At 31.4% G+C, this 17,601-nt stretch overlaps 1 protein-coding gene across 3 annotated transcripts in view; it reads right to left on the reverse strand.

Moving 5' to 3' along the window:
* LOC131666866 (sodium- and chloride-dependent transporter XTRP3) overlaps positions 1 to 17,155 on the reverse strand; it is a 1,010,463-nt gene extending 993,308 nt beyond the window's left edge. For 2 of the 3 annotated variants that reach the window (XM_058939879.1, XM_058939888.1), the window contains exons 1-2: positions 16,392 to 17,155; positions 14,661 to 14,893 (exon numbers count right to left, since the gene is read on the reverse strand). In XM_058939879.1, coding sequence (XP_058795862.1) covers positions 14,661 to 14,893; positions 16,392 to 16,689 — 531 coding nt within the window. In that variant the 5' untranslated portion in view covers positions 16,690 to 17,155. The remainder of the gene's footprint in view (positions 1 to 14,660; positions 14,894 to 16,391) is intronic. The other variant, XM_058939892.1, reaches the window with a different exon arrangement.
* Between the last annotated feature and the right edge of the window lie 446 nt (positions 17,156 to 17,601).

Raw genomic sequence — 17,601 nt, forward strand, 5'->3', positions numbered from 1 at the left:
AATGTCCCATTGAATCTTTAAATTGTACAGAAAATCTTTATAGCAAAATATAATAATATAATATGAACTTAACTATATATATAATACTTATTAACAGATTATTTAAAATTTTCAGGTAACTTGTCTCATTTTACGAATTCAAGTTCACTCAATTCGTTGGAACTTCAAGAAAAAGAAAAAAGTGATTATTAGTATATAACTACATTTCCTTACTTTTTAATATCTGCTATTAAAACCGAATGTAATGCCTACTATTGCGTGTAAAATTTTAGAGAATTTCTATGCAGCATACGATCTAGTAAGGTCAGATTATTTGACTCAATCTTCACCCCCGAAAAGCGATAGAAGATATTCATTTTCTATTGATGATGCTGCAAATGATGATTTGATTAACAATGATACAGTATGTGAAGAAGATGGAAATTTACCCTTGAACTTACCTGATTCCGTTCTTGCTAGCCATAAAAGGAGACCGGACAAAATTGAGTACGCTATGCCACCAGGTACGCACTACGCATATACACTAACGCATGTATATAAGGTTATATAAGAGCTGTTTCCGTGAAGCAGTGCCTTAGAAATAACGTTTATACATTTATATATATATATATATATGTGTGTGTGTGTTTTGTATTTGTGTATGTGTGTGTGTAAATAAGCGGATAGGTACTTATGCTAACAAATTCCAAATTGAATGTGTATTTATGTCCAAATCGTACCCGCAAATTGTACCGAATTAATGCACTTGTTCAAAGAAATTGCACATCAGCGTATATGAAACATATTTGAGGATTTTCATATCAAATGTTTATGTATCTTTAGATAAATTAGATCTCACTCCTATCGGTCAAATGTATTCAATGGTCAACGACGGAAACCAGGTACATAACCAGTGTGATTTTATAAAATAATTCAATTATTGCAGTTACAACATTTATTTTTTTCTGATAGATTTATCTTGGATTGGACATCTACGTAGATTTGGATGTTTGGGCAAAGATGACATCAAAAAAGAAAAAGAAACCTACGATATTTTTACGAGAATTAGCAGTATTAATTTGGTCACCAGAGGAACTCGTGATGAGGACATTCGACGTCAAATTGTGTCGAGCTGTTGCGCCTGGGATTGAAGGCCCTCGACTGCCTTTTGAAGAAGACAAATGGCAACTTATGATTGGTAAGAAAAATTATATGTATTAAGATTATAACACAAGATACACAACGTTAATTGATGTAAATATTTTCAGCTCTATTTACTAACTACTTAAACGACCTAAAACAGAAAAATCCCAGTTTAGATATTAATTCATACTTGAATATTGTGACTGAAATAATAGGTCAAAAAATTCAAGATATTCGGCAACGATTAAGAAGAAGACTGGAGGAAGAAAGGTTCAGTATTGTTAGAAATAAAAGGAACCCAAAAAAACCTACTATATATATAAAAAAGCACTACCAAGGTTGAGTTTAGTATTCAAAACGATGTAACCAATAACTTTAACTAGATTATATCAATTTTTATATATTATTATATTCAAAATTCTTTTTCCATTGGATTTCTTTTTATTTTTTTATAAGAATCACATTGAAATTACATTCGAGTAGGAACGTCCAACCGTCTAGGTCTAGCCACACAAAGTTGCCCCGCGTATCAGTGCTAGACCGATTGGGAAGAGATCCTCAAAAACATATAAGGTTGACTTCAAACATATAAGGTTATGCGGAGCGGGAACGAAGATTACGAGGTCTGAAGTCAATTGCAGGAAGCTTTTTGTGGATCTCTTCCAAATTGGCCCAGCACTATCGCGCATTAAAAAAATTAATCTTATGTGTAACAATTGCTTTTTTGCGAACGAGTTATATTATCACATTCTATTATGTTTAGTCTTGATATGTAAATACAATCGTTTTATTTAACAGATAAAAAAAATATTAATCTACAAAAACAAATGTGATTTAGAATATTTTATATAACTAAGTTTGTTTAGATCTGATAGTTTGTTACCATTATATAATTTAGAGGATTCGAACTCGAATAAAAAGTTTTGTATCAAATTTATATTAAGTGTGTTTGGCATATTTTTTCCGAATAAAATCATTTATTAATATATGATAAACAATTAATATTAAAAGTAAAATATTAGAAACAATTTATTTCTACAAAATAGTCATCAAGATCTTACGCAATTTCTTATACAAGTTCTTGAACAAGAACTTATCCATTGTGAGAGCTGCGAAAAATGAAAAACACTTACTAGAACTTGCCTAAGGACTTGGCTAAGTTCTTATAATATTTCTTATGCAATTTCTTACTCAAGTTCTTATTCAAGATCTTGACTTGAAATTTTCACGAGGGTTTGTAAATCCAATGTTGCCGTTTTCAAGAATAACGCAGTGTTGACAACTTTTCTATTTGAAATTTAATAAATTTCATTGGTTTCCTATAAAGTAAAACGAGGGTTAATCGAGAATTGGAAAAGTAAATTTGAAATTAGGACTTTATTAAAATAATTACATTTAGATATTATTCAGTATTCCATCGCAGTAACAATATTTATATAATATTACAAATATAAATATATTTTTGTAGTGTTTATTAATTGAATTAAATGTTAACAATTAATATGTTAACAAACAATAATTAACAAATAGATTTGATTAATAAAATATATAACATATTTAAAGAACATTTTTTTTTCTTAATGTAAAAATGGTAAAACATAATTTTTTTTCTTTTACTTGCAGATGTGTTGAGTGATAGGTATACAAGTTTAGATTGCATTCTGTTAGCAGAAGTTAATAATTTCCTTTTGGATGTTGATACTTGATAACAACCCAATTTAGTTGACTGCATTGGATACGTAAAAATAGGTCTCATTTTTTTAAGTATCGTACTAGATATTTTAATTTTTGTTTGTTCGCTGCATAAATAATACATCTTATTAACTTTTAAAATTTTACCAGTTTTAGTTAGGATATAGTTATTTGGATGCTTATCAGTAATTGTGTAGAGATTGCTTATTTTTAGTTGTTTAATATAAACGCAATTTTCTATTTCAATGCTTTTCAAAATAGTAAATTTGGCGGGAACAATTGGCTTATTATGAAAATTATTTTTCACTTGTAGTCGTCTACAGACTTGGGCAAGAGGTTTGTTTGAAGTACGAACATATTTACACAATTTTCCTAAAGCGTTTTCAAATGGAAAAGCATTGATTTGACTTAAGTTGCAGTCCATATTTACCGCATCGTCAGCAACATGTTGCATATTATGCATATTCAGTATCAAAGCTTGTTTGCCATACAAAAACCGAGTTGCCTTAAAAAATTTTAATAAATATAATTTGGCTAAATGATTTTTTATTTTGTACTTATCACTGCACAAAATTCTGGACGCCACATGAAATAATAGAAAATGTTTGTAAGCATTATCTTTTAACAAATTTTTAAATATTAGTGGCCCCCTGTATAACAGAAGGAACCTTAGTTCTGTAGCTTTGAATTTAGCAGCAAATTTTAAACTTCTTGGTTTTCTTTGAAATTCTAATGGTATACAATTTTTTAATAGTAATAATCTTCTTGTGGCTTCTTTTTGTTGTTTTTTAGATAAACGAACTTTTTTTTACCATTGATCCAGAATTCTAACAAAAGTTTTAACATACCTCCATTACATCCTAAATGCATGAAATCTAATATGAAACATTTTACCATGTCAATTTTTGGTGTAATTCGAAATAAAGGGCTAATCCTCGTGTTGTGTTCGGTATCCATCCGTCTAAACGATTCGTCTGTTCGCAATTCAGCTTCAAAATCAGGATAAATCGTTCTCCTTTTATTTCTCATTCCTTTGACAATGCACCGCTCGCATGCATAATAGCCTCCATGACCTTTTGTGCATTTTAAAAAAAGAACGTGCTGGAGTATCACATATAAAACATTTTATTTTAATTTGAAAGTGTTTTTCATTAATTATTAGGCCTAATTCTAACAAATTATTAAGGTCATCCACAAACTCATCTAAATACTGATCAGCGTTATGATCAGGTTTTCCATCGGATTCTTATATGCCAAGTACAAACGGCTGGTAGGTATCAAATTTTTCACACACTTTAACTAAAATTGGCCAAAACTGTACGTTACTCGATTTAAACAAAGACATTCCATCTACGTTGAACTGTAAAAAAATGTTTCCATCTTTATGAAGATCTGGATTTACTACGCTTCGTAGACTACCTTCTAATCCGAAATAAACATATGACATATCCTGGTCAGCATTTTCAATTTTTTTTATGTCATAATTATAATTCAAATTTACGAATGTTTTAGAAGATTTTGGTAATTCGGGCATTAATCTTTCTCGTAATATTAACAGCAATTCATCTAATGCTACGTAATCAATGTTACGTTCAGAAGCCCATTCCTTCAATTTCTCAGCTTCATCAAATTTCTTTTCGTTTTCTTGATTTAGATCTATTAATGGCTGATCGATTTCGTGAACAATGAAGAAGGAAGCAACGATATGGATATACTACCAAGAGACTGGATCAAGTTTGATCATGTGAACAAGAAACTTATGGCCCCTTACCCCGATCCTCCATATACACAGAAAGTCTGTAGTAAATTTCAAGAGTCTGTTAGATTGAATAAACAACCTGATAAGAAATGGAAACTATGGGAAGTGAAGTTGAAAGGAGGAGCAAGTAAGTTATCAATTATCAAGTATCTCCAAGTCTTGCTTTTGCAATATATTAATTTAAAAATGATTATGAAAAGACTGAATCTCGTTTGAAACAAATGAGAAGCGATGCCTATAGATTCACAACTGACATGGAAGATCAGCAATCAAAAGCTGACGATGAAACTAATGCCTTTAAGAATGAGAATATAGAGGATATTCTGGCACAAGAGAGTGATGGTGGTTCAACTTCAACTCCTTCGGTTGAAGACTCTGCTAGCTCATCTGTAACAAGTAACGATGAAGGATCTAATGTTCGCAAAGGAAGGAAGGTAATATATAAACTGTCTGAATCAATTTATAAATAGGTTATACATTCTACTAATCAATTATAAAACTTTATCATTCCGAAAGAATTCTACTAAAAAGAGAGAAGTTGTTGTGAAAAAAAAAGGAATTAACAAGTATGTACAGTCTAAAGCAAAGAGTGTGGCACCGACACCAACAATTTCTAAACCTACAGCACAGGTTATGACACCAAAACCAACAATTTCCACTCCTCCAATAGATTTAACTACGTCTCCGACAGATGGTTTGGACAATCTTAGTGGAGATGAATTGATAAGTAAGTTATTTTGAGTGATTGCTTCGAACAATTAAATAATGTCTTACTATTGAATTCTTTATAGAGCATACTGAGAAAGCTTTGAATACTATCGAGGCAGTGACTAATAGAACTTACAGAACTACTCAAAGAAATTCTTCATCTACTTTTGATTTACCAACTTTGCAAGTTACTTCAGGTAAACTTGAATACATAATAATATACAAGGTTTGTTTTACTTTACAATTTTTAATAAAATGTTTCTTTCAGAAACCAATGTTATACTGAAATCTATATCTGGACTGAAAATCTTGGTTTTAAAGTTACAAAGTGATGTAACAGAATTGAAAAATAAGATGCTGGGCTCACATATTCAAAGGTTAAACGAAACTTTGCAACAAAATAATTTAAAGTTACCTTTAGCGACAGCAGATGATTGGCTTACATTTTGTGACATTCTAGAGGACACTTCTCTACAAGATTATTTTGTGAGTGACAAAAATTGTTATTGTATTTTAGTTTCTATTTATCCATGTATTGTATAAAATTGTATTTAAAATTTATAATTTGTTTGTTTCAGTCATTTTATATAAAACAACAACTTGATACAGTTGGAAATAATCCAATCAAAAGCTGTTTAAATATTTTAAAGAAAATTTTTGAAAAAAAATTAATCCTTCAATTTACTGCTTTCAAAAAAATGTTAGATCGAGAATTTGTTTTCAAAGACTCAATCTGTTTCAAGTTATTAAAGAGTAAGGATATAAATTTTATTTATACAGTAACTTATACTCATCAATTAATATCTTGTATTATTTTTTCTAGTGGTCATTTTAAGCAATCATCATGACACGCGTGGAGACCTTATAACAGAAGCCACTTTCAACAGCTCTCTTAGCTCTGCTTTCAGTAACTCTAAAGACTGGGGTGGACGAGCAAAAAATGAGACTCTTCAAGATAGTATTGATTAGCGTGCTAAAAATCACTTTTACTGTAAAATGCAGTTAAATATATTTCTAAAGTATAACAAAGTATATCATTTTGATTATTTACCATAATTTATATCGAAATGATAGATATTTTGTGTTCAAACGATATATTTTGTAATAAACAGTCATGAGCAAATAAATATTCATAATACGAGTATTATTTCGTTCATAACTCAAATTTATAACAAAATATATTGTTTCCATACTAAATATATCATTTTTTCTAGTATTTTTTCTTTCAAAAAATGTCAGATATATATACAGGGAGGCCCATTTTAAGTGATCCACTCAGATATCTAGATTGGAGTGAGTTTTATCGAAAAAAGTTTCAGACAAAAGTTACTCAACTTTGAGGGGGCCATGTTTCTATGACCTTGGATTTGACCTTGGAGGTCATGTTCAAGGTCATTTCAAGGTCAACTTTGTTTTTTTAAATAGGAACCCCCATTTTTGACCCCGGATTCGGAAAGAGCGGGAAATTTTACGTCCAAAACGGTATTTTTAAATTTTTTTTCATGGCCTTGAGAAGGTCGATTTAAGGTCAAATGCTTGAAAAACTGCCTAAAAGCGTTTTTTTAATTTTTAAGATATCGAAAAATGACCTCTACAAAATTTGTTCAGAATAGAGTGGGCCACCCAATGCACCAAAAACCTTTGACCTTTAACCTCATTTTGAAGGTCATTTCAAGGTCGAAGTGTTTTTTGTAATGGAAACCCCTCTTTTTGACCCCGGATTCGCACATAGCGCGAAACTCAACACAATACCTTATCCAAACGTCGGATTTCGCGCTATGTGCGTATCCGGGGTCAAAAAGAGGGGTTTCCATTACAAAAAACACTTCGACCTTGAAATGACCTTCAAAATGAGGTTAAAGGTCAAAGATTTTTGGTGCATTGGGTGGCCCACTCTGTTCTGAACAAATTTTGTAGAGGTCATTTTTCGATATCTTAAAAATTAAAAAAACGCTTTTATGCAGTTTTTCAAGCATTTGACCTTAAATCGACCTTCTCAAGGCCATGAAAAAAAATTTAAAAATACCGTTTTGGACGTAAAATTTCCCGCTCTTTCCGAATCCGGGGTCAAAAATGGGGGTTCCTATTTAAAAAAACAAAGTTGACCTTGAAATGACCTTGAACATGACCTCCAAGGTTAAATCCAAGGTCATAGAAACATGGCCCCCTCAAAGTTGAGTAACTTTTGTCTGAAACTTTTTTCGATAAAACTCACTCCAATCTAGATATCTGAGTGGATCACTTAAAATGGGCCACCCTGTATATAGGATTCTCTCATACGATCCAAGTTAGATTTCCCTGTCCGAATCCTAGTGAAAAGTGGGACGTTTCCCAACCCGAATCCAACAAGGATTCCTTGTCGGATTCTAGGCTGTACTGGGGAAATCGGATCAGAATCTAGTCCGATTTTTTAACGAATTTCTGCACGGGTTACTGAGCTTTCGAACTGTAGGCAATACGCAAAATTGGTCAGAAAAAAAGGGCGCACAGGTTGGTTGACTATTCGTTCTTGTCAGACGAAGAATCAAGCGAAGACTCAGATAAAGAAAATCAAGTTAAAATATATAAAATAAAATAATATAGAAAAGTATAAGAAAAATAATAGGAAAGTATTGCGAATTTTATGAAATTATTATTTATAATTAGGAAATTAATGTCATGCCAAAACGTAGTGAAGTCGAGGGTGAAGTTAATACTATATACAAAGATCAAAAAGGCAGTAGTTCAGTTATTCAAGGTAAATTGAGTCTTTCGGATTACGCGGACGATTGGACTCTAATATTTACTACAGTTGACAAAGAGAACGATAAAAAGAATGAGGTAAACGCATAATTAACAATAAACAAATAATACATAATAATAATAATAAAATAACGCATATTTCCTTTATGTGAATAAAAATATGTATTTTCTCTAATTTTTAGTTACGCGAATTGCGAAAAAAATCTGACATTTACGTCACGAAATCTTCTCTCAGCAATGTCAAGAGAACGTCAGCAAAACCTACAAATTTAGCTCGAGGTTTGATGAAAATCATCTTTAAAAAAGAAGCATTAGAGTAATGCGTATTAAGAGGAAGAGGAAAAAAGAAAGAGAGCGACGAAAAGTCGAACGAGAGTGGAAACGAAGACGAAGGCAAGACCAAAAATAAGCCAAGACTGCATCAGGGAGCTGTTGATACTATCATTAGTGAGTGCAATATTTATTATTTCATATGTATTTAGTAACTAATGTTCGTTTCAGTATACGTTGTAGAATACGTCGAAAGTCAACGAAAAAAAAAATGAATGATCTGGAAAAACCATCAAAGAATGGATGTCGATTGTCAAACCCACAATATCTCGCACGATAACTCAATTACTCATCGAATCGAAGGACAAAGTCGTTCTCAATGTGACGAAAAAAATGAGAATCAACTGACATGATGGAAAATGTTTCTTTGCCCATATTTCCCTAAAGATAAAATTGATTATTCAAACACTATTGTACCTATCCGAGGTACCTATTGTCTATACGTTGTACCCGCCGTTGAAAGTTTTATTTGTATTCCTCCTAATTATTATGGAAAAAAATAGTGTATTAGAAACACTTATAGTGGAGTTTTTGTATATTGTATGGATTAATAAAGACGAAATTCTAGTACATGAAAAGTTGTGTAAAAAATGTTAAGAGATATAATAAATACCATGGCAAATTTGCCAAAATTTATGCATGATTTCTCAAAAAGTTTATGCATGGTTTTTGCAAAAGTTTATGCATGGTTTTTGCAAAAGTTTATGCATGGTTTTTGCAAAAGTTTATGCATGGTTTTTGCAAAAGAGTATGCATTGTTTTTGCCATAGTTTATGCATGACCAATCCAATTTGATTTCATGCATTACTTTTTGTTAAATTTTTAAATTCCATTCATAATTCAAATGTTTGACAAATTTCTCAAACTTTATGCAGAATCATTTTTGGGCATGGACGACTTTACAAAAATTTGGCAAGAACCAAATAAAATTTTTCTACATGGGCCTCTTACGCGCGCGCGTGTGTGTGTGTTTACATATACTTTAATTTATTAAATTATTACAGATATTTTAATTTCAGTTTCTTTTCAACAAATATAGATGCTTTTGATGTAACTGATAAATGCTGTTACTGTTTAAAAACATCTGAATAAATAAGCAGGTCAAACAAAGACTGTTCATTCAGAGACTGAATTTGAAGCTATTGGTCAACAGTTAAACATCAAAGTCAGCCAATGAGTTTTCAGTCGACCTTAGAAGCACTCGACTTTCAAAGTCCAGAAAGCGTCTTTGAGGTAATATTGAAACCACCTGTTGAAAAAAGAACTATCCATGGAGCTATCTCTCTGAAGAACTTTTTGCTCTCATCGTTTGTGTCGTCTCTATAGAAGAAAAATTAACTTAACTCTAGTGACTTTGAATGCAAGACGGAAATATTTCAATGAGTTGAAAATTTTTATTCCACCGGGTAATAGAGTTTGATTGATTTATTTTTTGAATAAAGGACCTGATGAAGCTGAAATACAAACCAGCAAAATGTTGTCGAAAATAAATTAAGTTGAGATAGTTTTTTATATAGTATTAGATGTAACTCTCGTATTTCTTTGCTTTATAATTTCGCAAAATTAAAAATAATAATATTGTTGATTATTCTGTGATAATTATTTTTTAATATAAATATTGATTTAGTTATAGACGAAGACAGCGGCAAAATTTGAACTTTAACTAATGTAAGTTTATGATTTATCATTAGTAATAAATAATTATTACATTAGTTTCATCCACATTTATTTTGTCAGAATCCGTTAACAAGATTGAGCATGGAAGACTCAGGGTTCAAGATAGAGCACAAAAAGTTTTACTTTCTACTTTGATGTTCGAAGCCACTTAATTTCATAAATGTAACTGATTTCTCGGTTAAAGTGTTTTGTGCTTCATCTTGAGCCTCTTTTAATTTTGTTCATGTATTCTGATCAATCATAGGAGCAGCCCGAAAAGGCAAAAAAATCAAATACAATTATTTTGTTATAAACATCATCTCAATCTCTATTTGAAATATTATATTGAAAATAATTTTTACATCTATTCTATGATAAAATATTCTATTCGAAATAATTTGTTTTGAGATTATTTATAATGATAAATAACTTTCCAATAATACATAGTTTTCCTGTAGATGAAGTTTATTGAATCAGATCCTTTATTGCTACTGCAACGAAATAATCTTTATTTTTAAAAGCTTTCTATGCATAAAATAGAGTCCTAGAGTATTTTTGGATGTACCTTTTGAACTATCTTATTTCTAGATAATATATCAAAAACATAGGCAAAATAAAAAAAATGGTTTATTCAATTTTTGAGCATGTTCCGGTCTGAAAATGATAATTTTAACAGATATTCGAAAGAAGAACAACAGATATACCAAAGATGGTTATTTGAAGTTAACCAATTATGACCTTAATATACTAAAAAATAAATGAAAAATAAAAAAAAATTTCTAGGCCTAATTTTGATTTTTTTAAATCTGAAAACGAACCGGGATGTTTTCTCAATGAAAAACGCACCCTCATAAATTTTTTTAAATTTTTTGGAGCAAAATATGAAGCAGAAAAATTTTTTTTTCAATGTGAAACATGTTTTTCAGCCTAGGGGCCCTAGAATCAAGTTTAGATTTGAAAATTTGGCTCAACAGGTCTTTAAATATCTCCTTTCGAATAGCCATTTTCAAATATATCTCCAGGTCAAAACAATTTCAACATACTTATTACGCTATAGCCTCCGGTATTGCACAATTGTAATATAAAGGTAAATTTTATTTTAACAATAGTATTTGAGGAGAAAATTGAGGAGCTCAACAAAGATTCGACATCGACAGTTGATTCGTAAGACGCAACAGCCAAACAGCTGAGATTATTCTGAATGTTATTTTACTACTGTTATTTCAAGTTATTCAATTAGACCCAATAAATAACTTATTTAATTTACCAAATACCAAGTGTTAATAAATTTATTTATTAACCTTAGCAAATCCGCAAGAAGCAACAAACCATAAAAAAGAAAAAGAAAAACGGAGAGCAAAGCAAGCAGCAATACGAAATTAATAAATAAAATAATTATATGCTGCGATTACGTAGTTGAGACATTACGTTATGGAACAGTGCTTCTTTTGCTAAAGCTTGATTGTTTTGTACATGTCGCTAAATTTGGATTCAATAACTCTGAATCAAATTATTAAAATGTAAAGTTTGAGTCATAAAAAGATTCTTTTTTTCCAGTACCATCCATGAGTTTTTTCAAATACTAATTAGAACGAATCTCGCAGTAATATTACATTTGTTATTTAAATCAATATCGAAAAATTAAAAAGAAAATATTTAAATTAATTAATATTAAAAAATTATCGATTAAATGACAACATATGATAGTTGAAACCTCACAGCATACATATGTAAAAAAGCTGCGGCAATTTTCAATGCTTTTTCCTGATCTGTATGTTATAGCAAAAAAGTAATATCATCTTAATTAGTTAATTAGAAATAACTTGTTCACTATAAGAGATATCAATCTATTTTTTTTCGTTCGATTCTTGAAAGGTTGCATTTTTCACTGAGAGAATACATAAATAATATTCGTTAATATTATAAAATAGAAAATTTTAGTGCAAAAAACGCTATCAAATTGTATTTTTATGCATATTTATTGATTATGTGACATTTCACAAGTAAAATAAGGAAATGCATAAACAATTTTTGCATTATTTTATTTACTAGAAACATTTATTGTGCAAAATCCACAAGAAAAATCAAGGTGGCCAATATCGTACTATATTTATAAACAATTTTAAAAATAAAATAGCTCCCTGCTCTTACTTGCCTGTTCAATTTTAATTTTACTAGACATGCTCGTAGTAGTAGCAGTATCACAGAGGCTGGAAATTCCCAGCCAAATTTTATACGTTGCTACAAACGCTATTTACAACGTAAAAATTATAGTAATATTTGATATAAAATTTGACACACTACTTATATCCTGGAGTAGATTTTTTTTAATGCAACCATTTCTGAATAAAACGTAAAAACTACGAGGGAGGTCAATAAGTCTTCACAAGATCCAAGAGATAGCGCTCGTCACGCTTAAATTATGATGTTTTTGGCAAGCAATACTACTAACTAGATATCGTACAAAGTTTCAGCTCGATTCATTAAATTGTTTTTTTGTGAGCGTTGGTTGAACAAAAAGTTATTGGTTTATTTGAAAAATGGAAAAAACAGAGTTTCGAGCAGTCATCAAACATTTTCATTTGAAAGGCCTTACACCAAAAGAAATCACAGTTGAGTTGAACGCCGTTCATGACAAGTCTGCCCCTGTGTTTAAGACTGTTTATAACTGGGTAAATGAATTTAAACGCGGCCGTACAACAACAAAAGATGAACCTCGTTCAGGACGTCCCGTAAAAGTGAGTACGCCCGAAATGGTCAACAAAATCCACGATATGGTGTTGAGTAATAGAAGATTAAAATTGCGAGAATTAGTTGAGGCCACAGGAGTATCAAAGGGTACAATCATTTCAATTTTGCATGAAAAATTGGGGATGAAGAAAATATCAGCAAAATGGGTGCCGCGTTTGCTCACTGTTGAAAACAAACGAACCTGCGTGGTCACTTCTGAGGCTCTTTTGACACGCATACGTCGTAGACGAAACATGGGTCACTACACTCCTGAAACCAAAAAACAGTCCAAACAATCGAATACCGCAGGAGAACCAGCCCCAATGAAGGCAAAGACAGTAAAGTCAGCTAGCAAGATTATGGCCACGGTTTTCTGGGACGCGTATGTAATCATCTACATTGACTACTTCGAAAAGAGCCAGACGGACACTGGACAATATTATGCGTTATTATTAGGTTAGCTGAAAGAAAAAATCGGAGAAAAACGTCCTCACTTGAACAAAAAAAATGCCTCTTTCTTCAAGACAATGCTCGAGTTCACACGTGTGCAGTTTCGATAGCAAAAATTAACGATTTAATGTTCGAATTAATTGACCAACCACCATATTCGCCTGATTTGGCACCCAGTGACTTTTTCTTATTTCCTAACTTTAAAAAATGGCTTGCCGGACAACGATTCACGTCGAATGAAGAAGTCATCGCCGAAACAAATGCCTATTTTGAGGGTTTTCAGAAATCATATTTTTCTGATGGCTTAAAAAAACTGGAAGGCCGTTTAATAAAATGTATCGACCTTCAAGGAGAAAAAAATTACATACGCAAAACTTTTTTTTCCTTCTTTTTGTATAGACTTTTTAACCCCCCTCGTATAAGAATTTTTCAATTTTTTCTAGTTCCATCAGATTTAAATAAAAAATAATTACACATTCGGGTATGTAAACGTTGAAAACCCCTTTGTAAAAGTTGGTCCGCTGCCGAATCAATTATTGACTAACTGTTGAACTTCAATGCTACGTATGTAAATCCTATTCCCATGCGAATTTCTTTTCCCAAAGATATACGCCTTGAAAGTCAGATGACAATCATTTTTAATTTGAAAATATCTGAATATTTCATCATAAAAGCTTTACTTTTATTAATAAATATATTTCCCATTTCTTTAAAAAAGCCAATATTTTCATTTAATTAATTTTATTTATTGCGAGATCAATTTTTACAGTAATGTAGATTAAATTATTGAAACAATGGATCTTACACTTCAATGAAATGATAGTACTAGTGAGTAATAATATGTTGTATATGCATTAATAGGCATTGCGAGTTTCATCTGTATAAAAATTGCAGAAAACAAAAATTTGAAATAATTTGCCTTAAAAGGAAGACCCCAAGCCGACTTCATCGATTTCAATAATCTTTTGATATGTTATAGTTCATAAAAAAAAATAAGACATGCGTGTTTTTTCTGTAATCGACGGAAAAACCCTTCGAGGGGGTGAAAACCGCCCTCAAAGTTTACACCAAAAAATGGATTTTCCAATGCATTTCAGCTACTGATATTTTTACGATGAAACAATTTTATACCTAATATATCGTATATATAATACGAAACTAATGCATACAATTATTACGACGATAAGGGGTGCAACCCTTTTTTTTTTTATTTACAATTCTACCTTTTTGAGGTGGTTATCATCCCAATAAAAAAATCCTTATCTTATTTTTTCATGAACTGTAATATATCAAAAGATTATTGAAATCGGGTAGGTTGGGTTTGGGGAGAGAGGGACGTTCCTTGTTAGTCTTTATTGCGTAGACTAACTAGCAATATGTGAAAATTTAATCAAGCAAAATTAAGTTGAAATGATAATTGCAGCGATCTACTAAAGTAAAATTATATAACATAACAAACATTTACACTTACTCGGAAAGAATTGAAGAGATAATAGAAACACCATGTGATGATGACGTTATAGTACAATGAAACAAAGAAAGTGACTATGCAAGAGGCAATTCCAATGCCCCCAAGCCAAGGGTGGACAGTGTTCCAAACTCCAATAGCACCCTGGCGCATTCGTTGTCCAAGACCCAGTTCTATCAAGAAAAGTGGTACTCCTTCGAGAATAAGCATCACAAAAAAAGGAATAAGGAAGGCACCTGAAAATTTTGATTACTAATTATGAACAACTTTCATTGTTCATAAAAAAATTTAATAAAGTAGAATAATTTGAACCTACGAGTTTCGAAGTAATAATAAAAACTTTATCGAAACGGAATATTGTTTTATATCTACGTTTTAATTTGAAAACAAAAGACATGTATCAGTTTAGTTAAATTAATTATTGAAAAAGTTATTAATACTATTTAATTATACTTTTTAATTTTATTTAAATAATTTACTTCTAGTCGATGTCTATACACTTTTAGTAATTTATATGTCTAGAAGTATTTGTATCAGTTTACAATGTTCTATCATTGGCTATAAATATGTGTAGCAATATTACATTCAAGAACACTGCTTAGGAAGAAAAAGTTTTAATAAGCGGGTACTAAAACTTGATTGTCTAAAATATAATAATAATAAATAATTTATAATTTATCTATTGAACTTATGTTACAAACAACCGAAAAATAAAGCGATAAAAATATTAAGTTTAACATTGGCGTTTATGAGATAGCCTCGAAAAAATGGATCATATTTTCTTACACTTATTATAGTTTTTTTTGAGAATCAATAGAAAAACGTTTATGAAAGAACTCTGTAAAGCATTAAATCACGTTCCCTTACTTTTTAAGTATTTGAATATTAATAAAGAAAATCATCCGACAGACAGGTACATAAAACCCATGACCGCAAAAGAGATAAAAAATCAATTCATTATTTTGATTAGTGTGTTAACGATATAGTTTCCTAAAATATTAAAAATTATCTTTCTACCTAAATATTTAAAAAGTAGTTTTTGTTGTCTCATAAAAACATTTTTCAATAAAAAGTATGAAATTAAGGTACTTTCGTTCCAAAATAATTTACTACAAAAATTAACTAAAGTATATATCACATTCAAAGCTGCACGTGTGTTGCGAAATAAAAATTCTAAATAAAATAACGAGGCAAAGATATATTACATTTGATATTTTTAAATAAAAAAAATGCATTCGATTTTCGTCAGATATATATATACGTGTGTGTGTGTGTGTGTGTATGTGTGTGTGTGTGTGTGTGTGTGTGTGTGTGTGTGTGTGTGTGTGCACTTTTAATAATTTATATGTCTAGAAGTATTTGTGTTAGTTTACTACGTTCTATCATTGACTATAAATATGTGTAGCAATATTATATTCAAGAACACTGCTTAGAAATATATATATATATGTACATATATATATATATATATATATATATATATATACTGCTTTATTGAATCTACCATATTTGAAGATATAGGGAAGGTGTTTTGACCTATCAACTCTTATACTTACACATATATATATAATTGCAAGTATGTGTGTAAGGAAAGAAAAAGAGAGGAAGGTAGGTTGTGATAGAGAAAGAGAGAGAGAGAGAGATAGAAGTAGGGAAAGTGAATGAGAAAAAAATTAATATACGGAGAAAGAGAAAACTTGCAACTGATAAAGTTGAAAGTTGTGACTGACTTACCACCACCGTTTTGTTGGCAGAGGTAAGGAAACCTCCAAATGTTACCAAGACCCACGCTATAACCAATGATACTAAGGAAAAATTGCATTTTACCGCTCCACTTAGCGCGATCTTGTTGTTTGACCAATCGTAGATCAGCATGATTAGGTTCATTACAGCTGTTATTCTCACTAACCAGAGTTGGAATGGTGTGAATTCCAAGTTCAGGCCTCTGTTCTTCGTTTAATGGTGCGAGGTCATGTCCAAGTCTCAATGTAGCTGAGACTATCTCCTTGGCCTGATTCGATTCGACCACCATTCTTCGCTGAACAAGTCCTTTGGCGCACAATTAGCGAGCCTGTCGAGTAGGCAAGTTGCCGCGTGTAGCATGTACACGAGCTAAGTGTAGATAATGAGTGAGGGATGCTGTATGTGAGAGAGAGAGAGAGAGAAAGACAGAGAGAGACACAGAGAGAAAACCCAATCGATGGGAGCTACACGAATGCTCCTCTGTGCTGTACCTATTAAAAAATTGGGACACCAATCGACTATGCTAGATTAAGATACTTCTTCAAGTGGTACCTATTTGATCTTGCTTCTTTGTTTTCCGTTTTAAGATTGTGATTATACTCTACTACTCTCACATTCACTTTATAAAACAGTTACGTGCTCAGCTATACCATCACCGGTGTTGTACACTGCTGATCTAATAAACTAAAGCATTGGAGGGTAAGCAACGTCTGCTCCATGCTGTTTTTCCTTTCTTGTCTGCTTTCTTATTTGCTTGCCTGTTTTGCCTTCTGCCCGAGGAGCATGCGCAATTTGTCTAAAGTGGCGAAGGCGACGGGGCAGTAGACTACATGTTGTAGGGCAGCCACCACAGGGCGCGCAGTCCTCGGTCGATTATATTATAGTTGTAATAGATTCTAGCAGTGTTGCGAGGCAACTCAGTAATGCTTACTCATATCAACCCTACAGCTCTGTTCATTGCTAATTCTTCCTCATTACCATAGTCATTTGCTATCACACTCAGCTTATCTCTAGCTATCTAACTATGCCACTATACCTACTTCTATGAGGGGTATAAAGCTCTCGATAGTACAAACAAAATAACAGCAATTGATTTAAACTTGTTTTAGTTTTTCAAAGTATTAGAGATGGTAAGGTTAATTGGAAACTGTATAATGACTTTTAGTTTATTTTACTTTCCCATAATTACACTGTGCTGTAA

This window comes from Phymastichus coffea, unplaced genomic scaffold, assembly GCF_024137745.1.
Source record: "Phymastichus coffea isolate CEN01 unplaced genomic scaffold, Cenicafe_Pcof_1.1 PCOF00004, whole genome shotgun sequence".
Lineage (NCBI taxonomy): Eukaryota > Metazoa > Arthropoda > Insecta > Hymenoptera > Eulophidae > Phymastichus > Phymastichus coffea.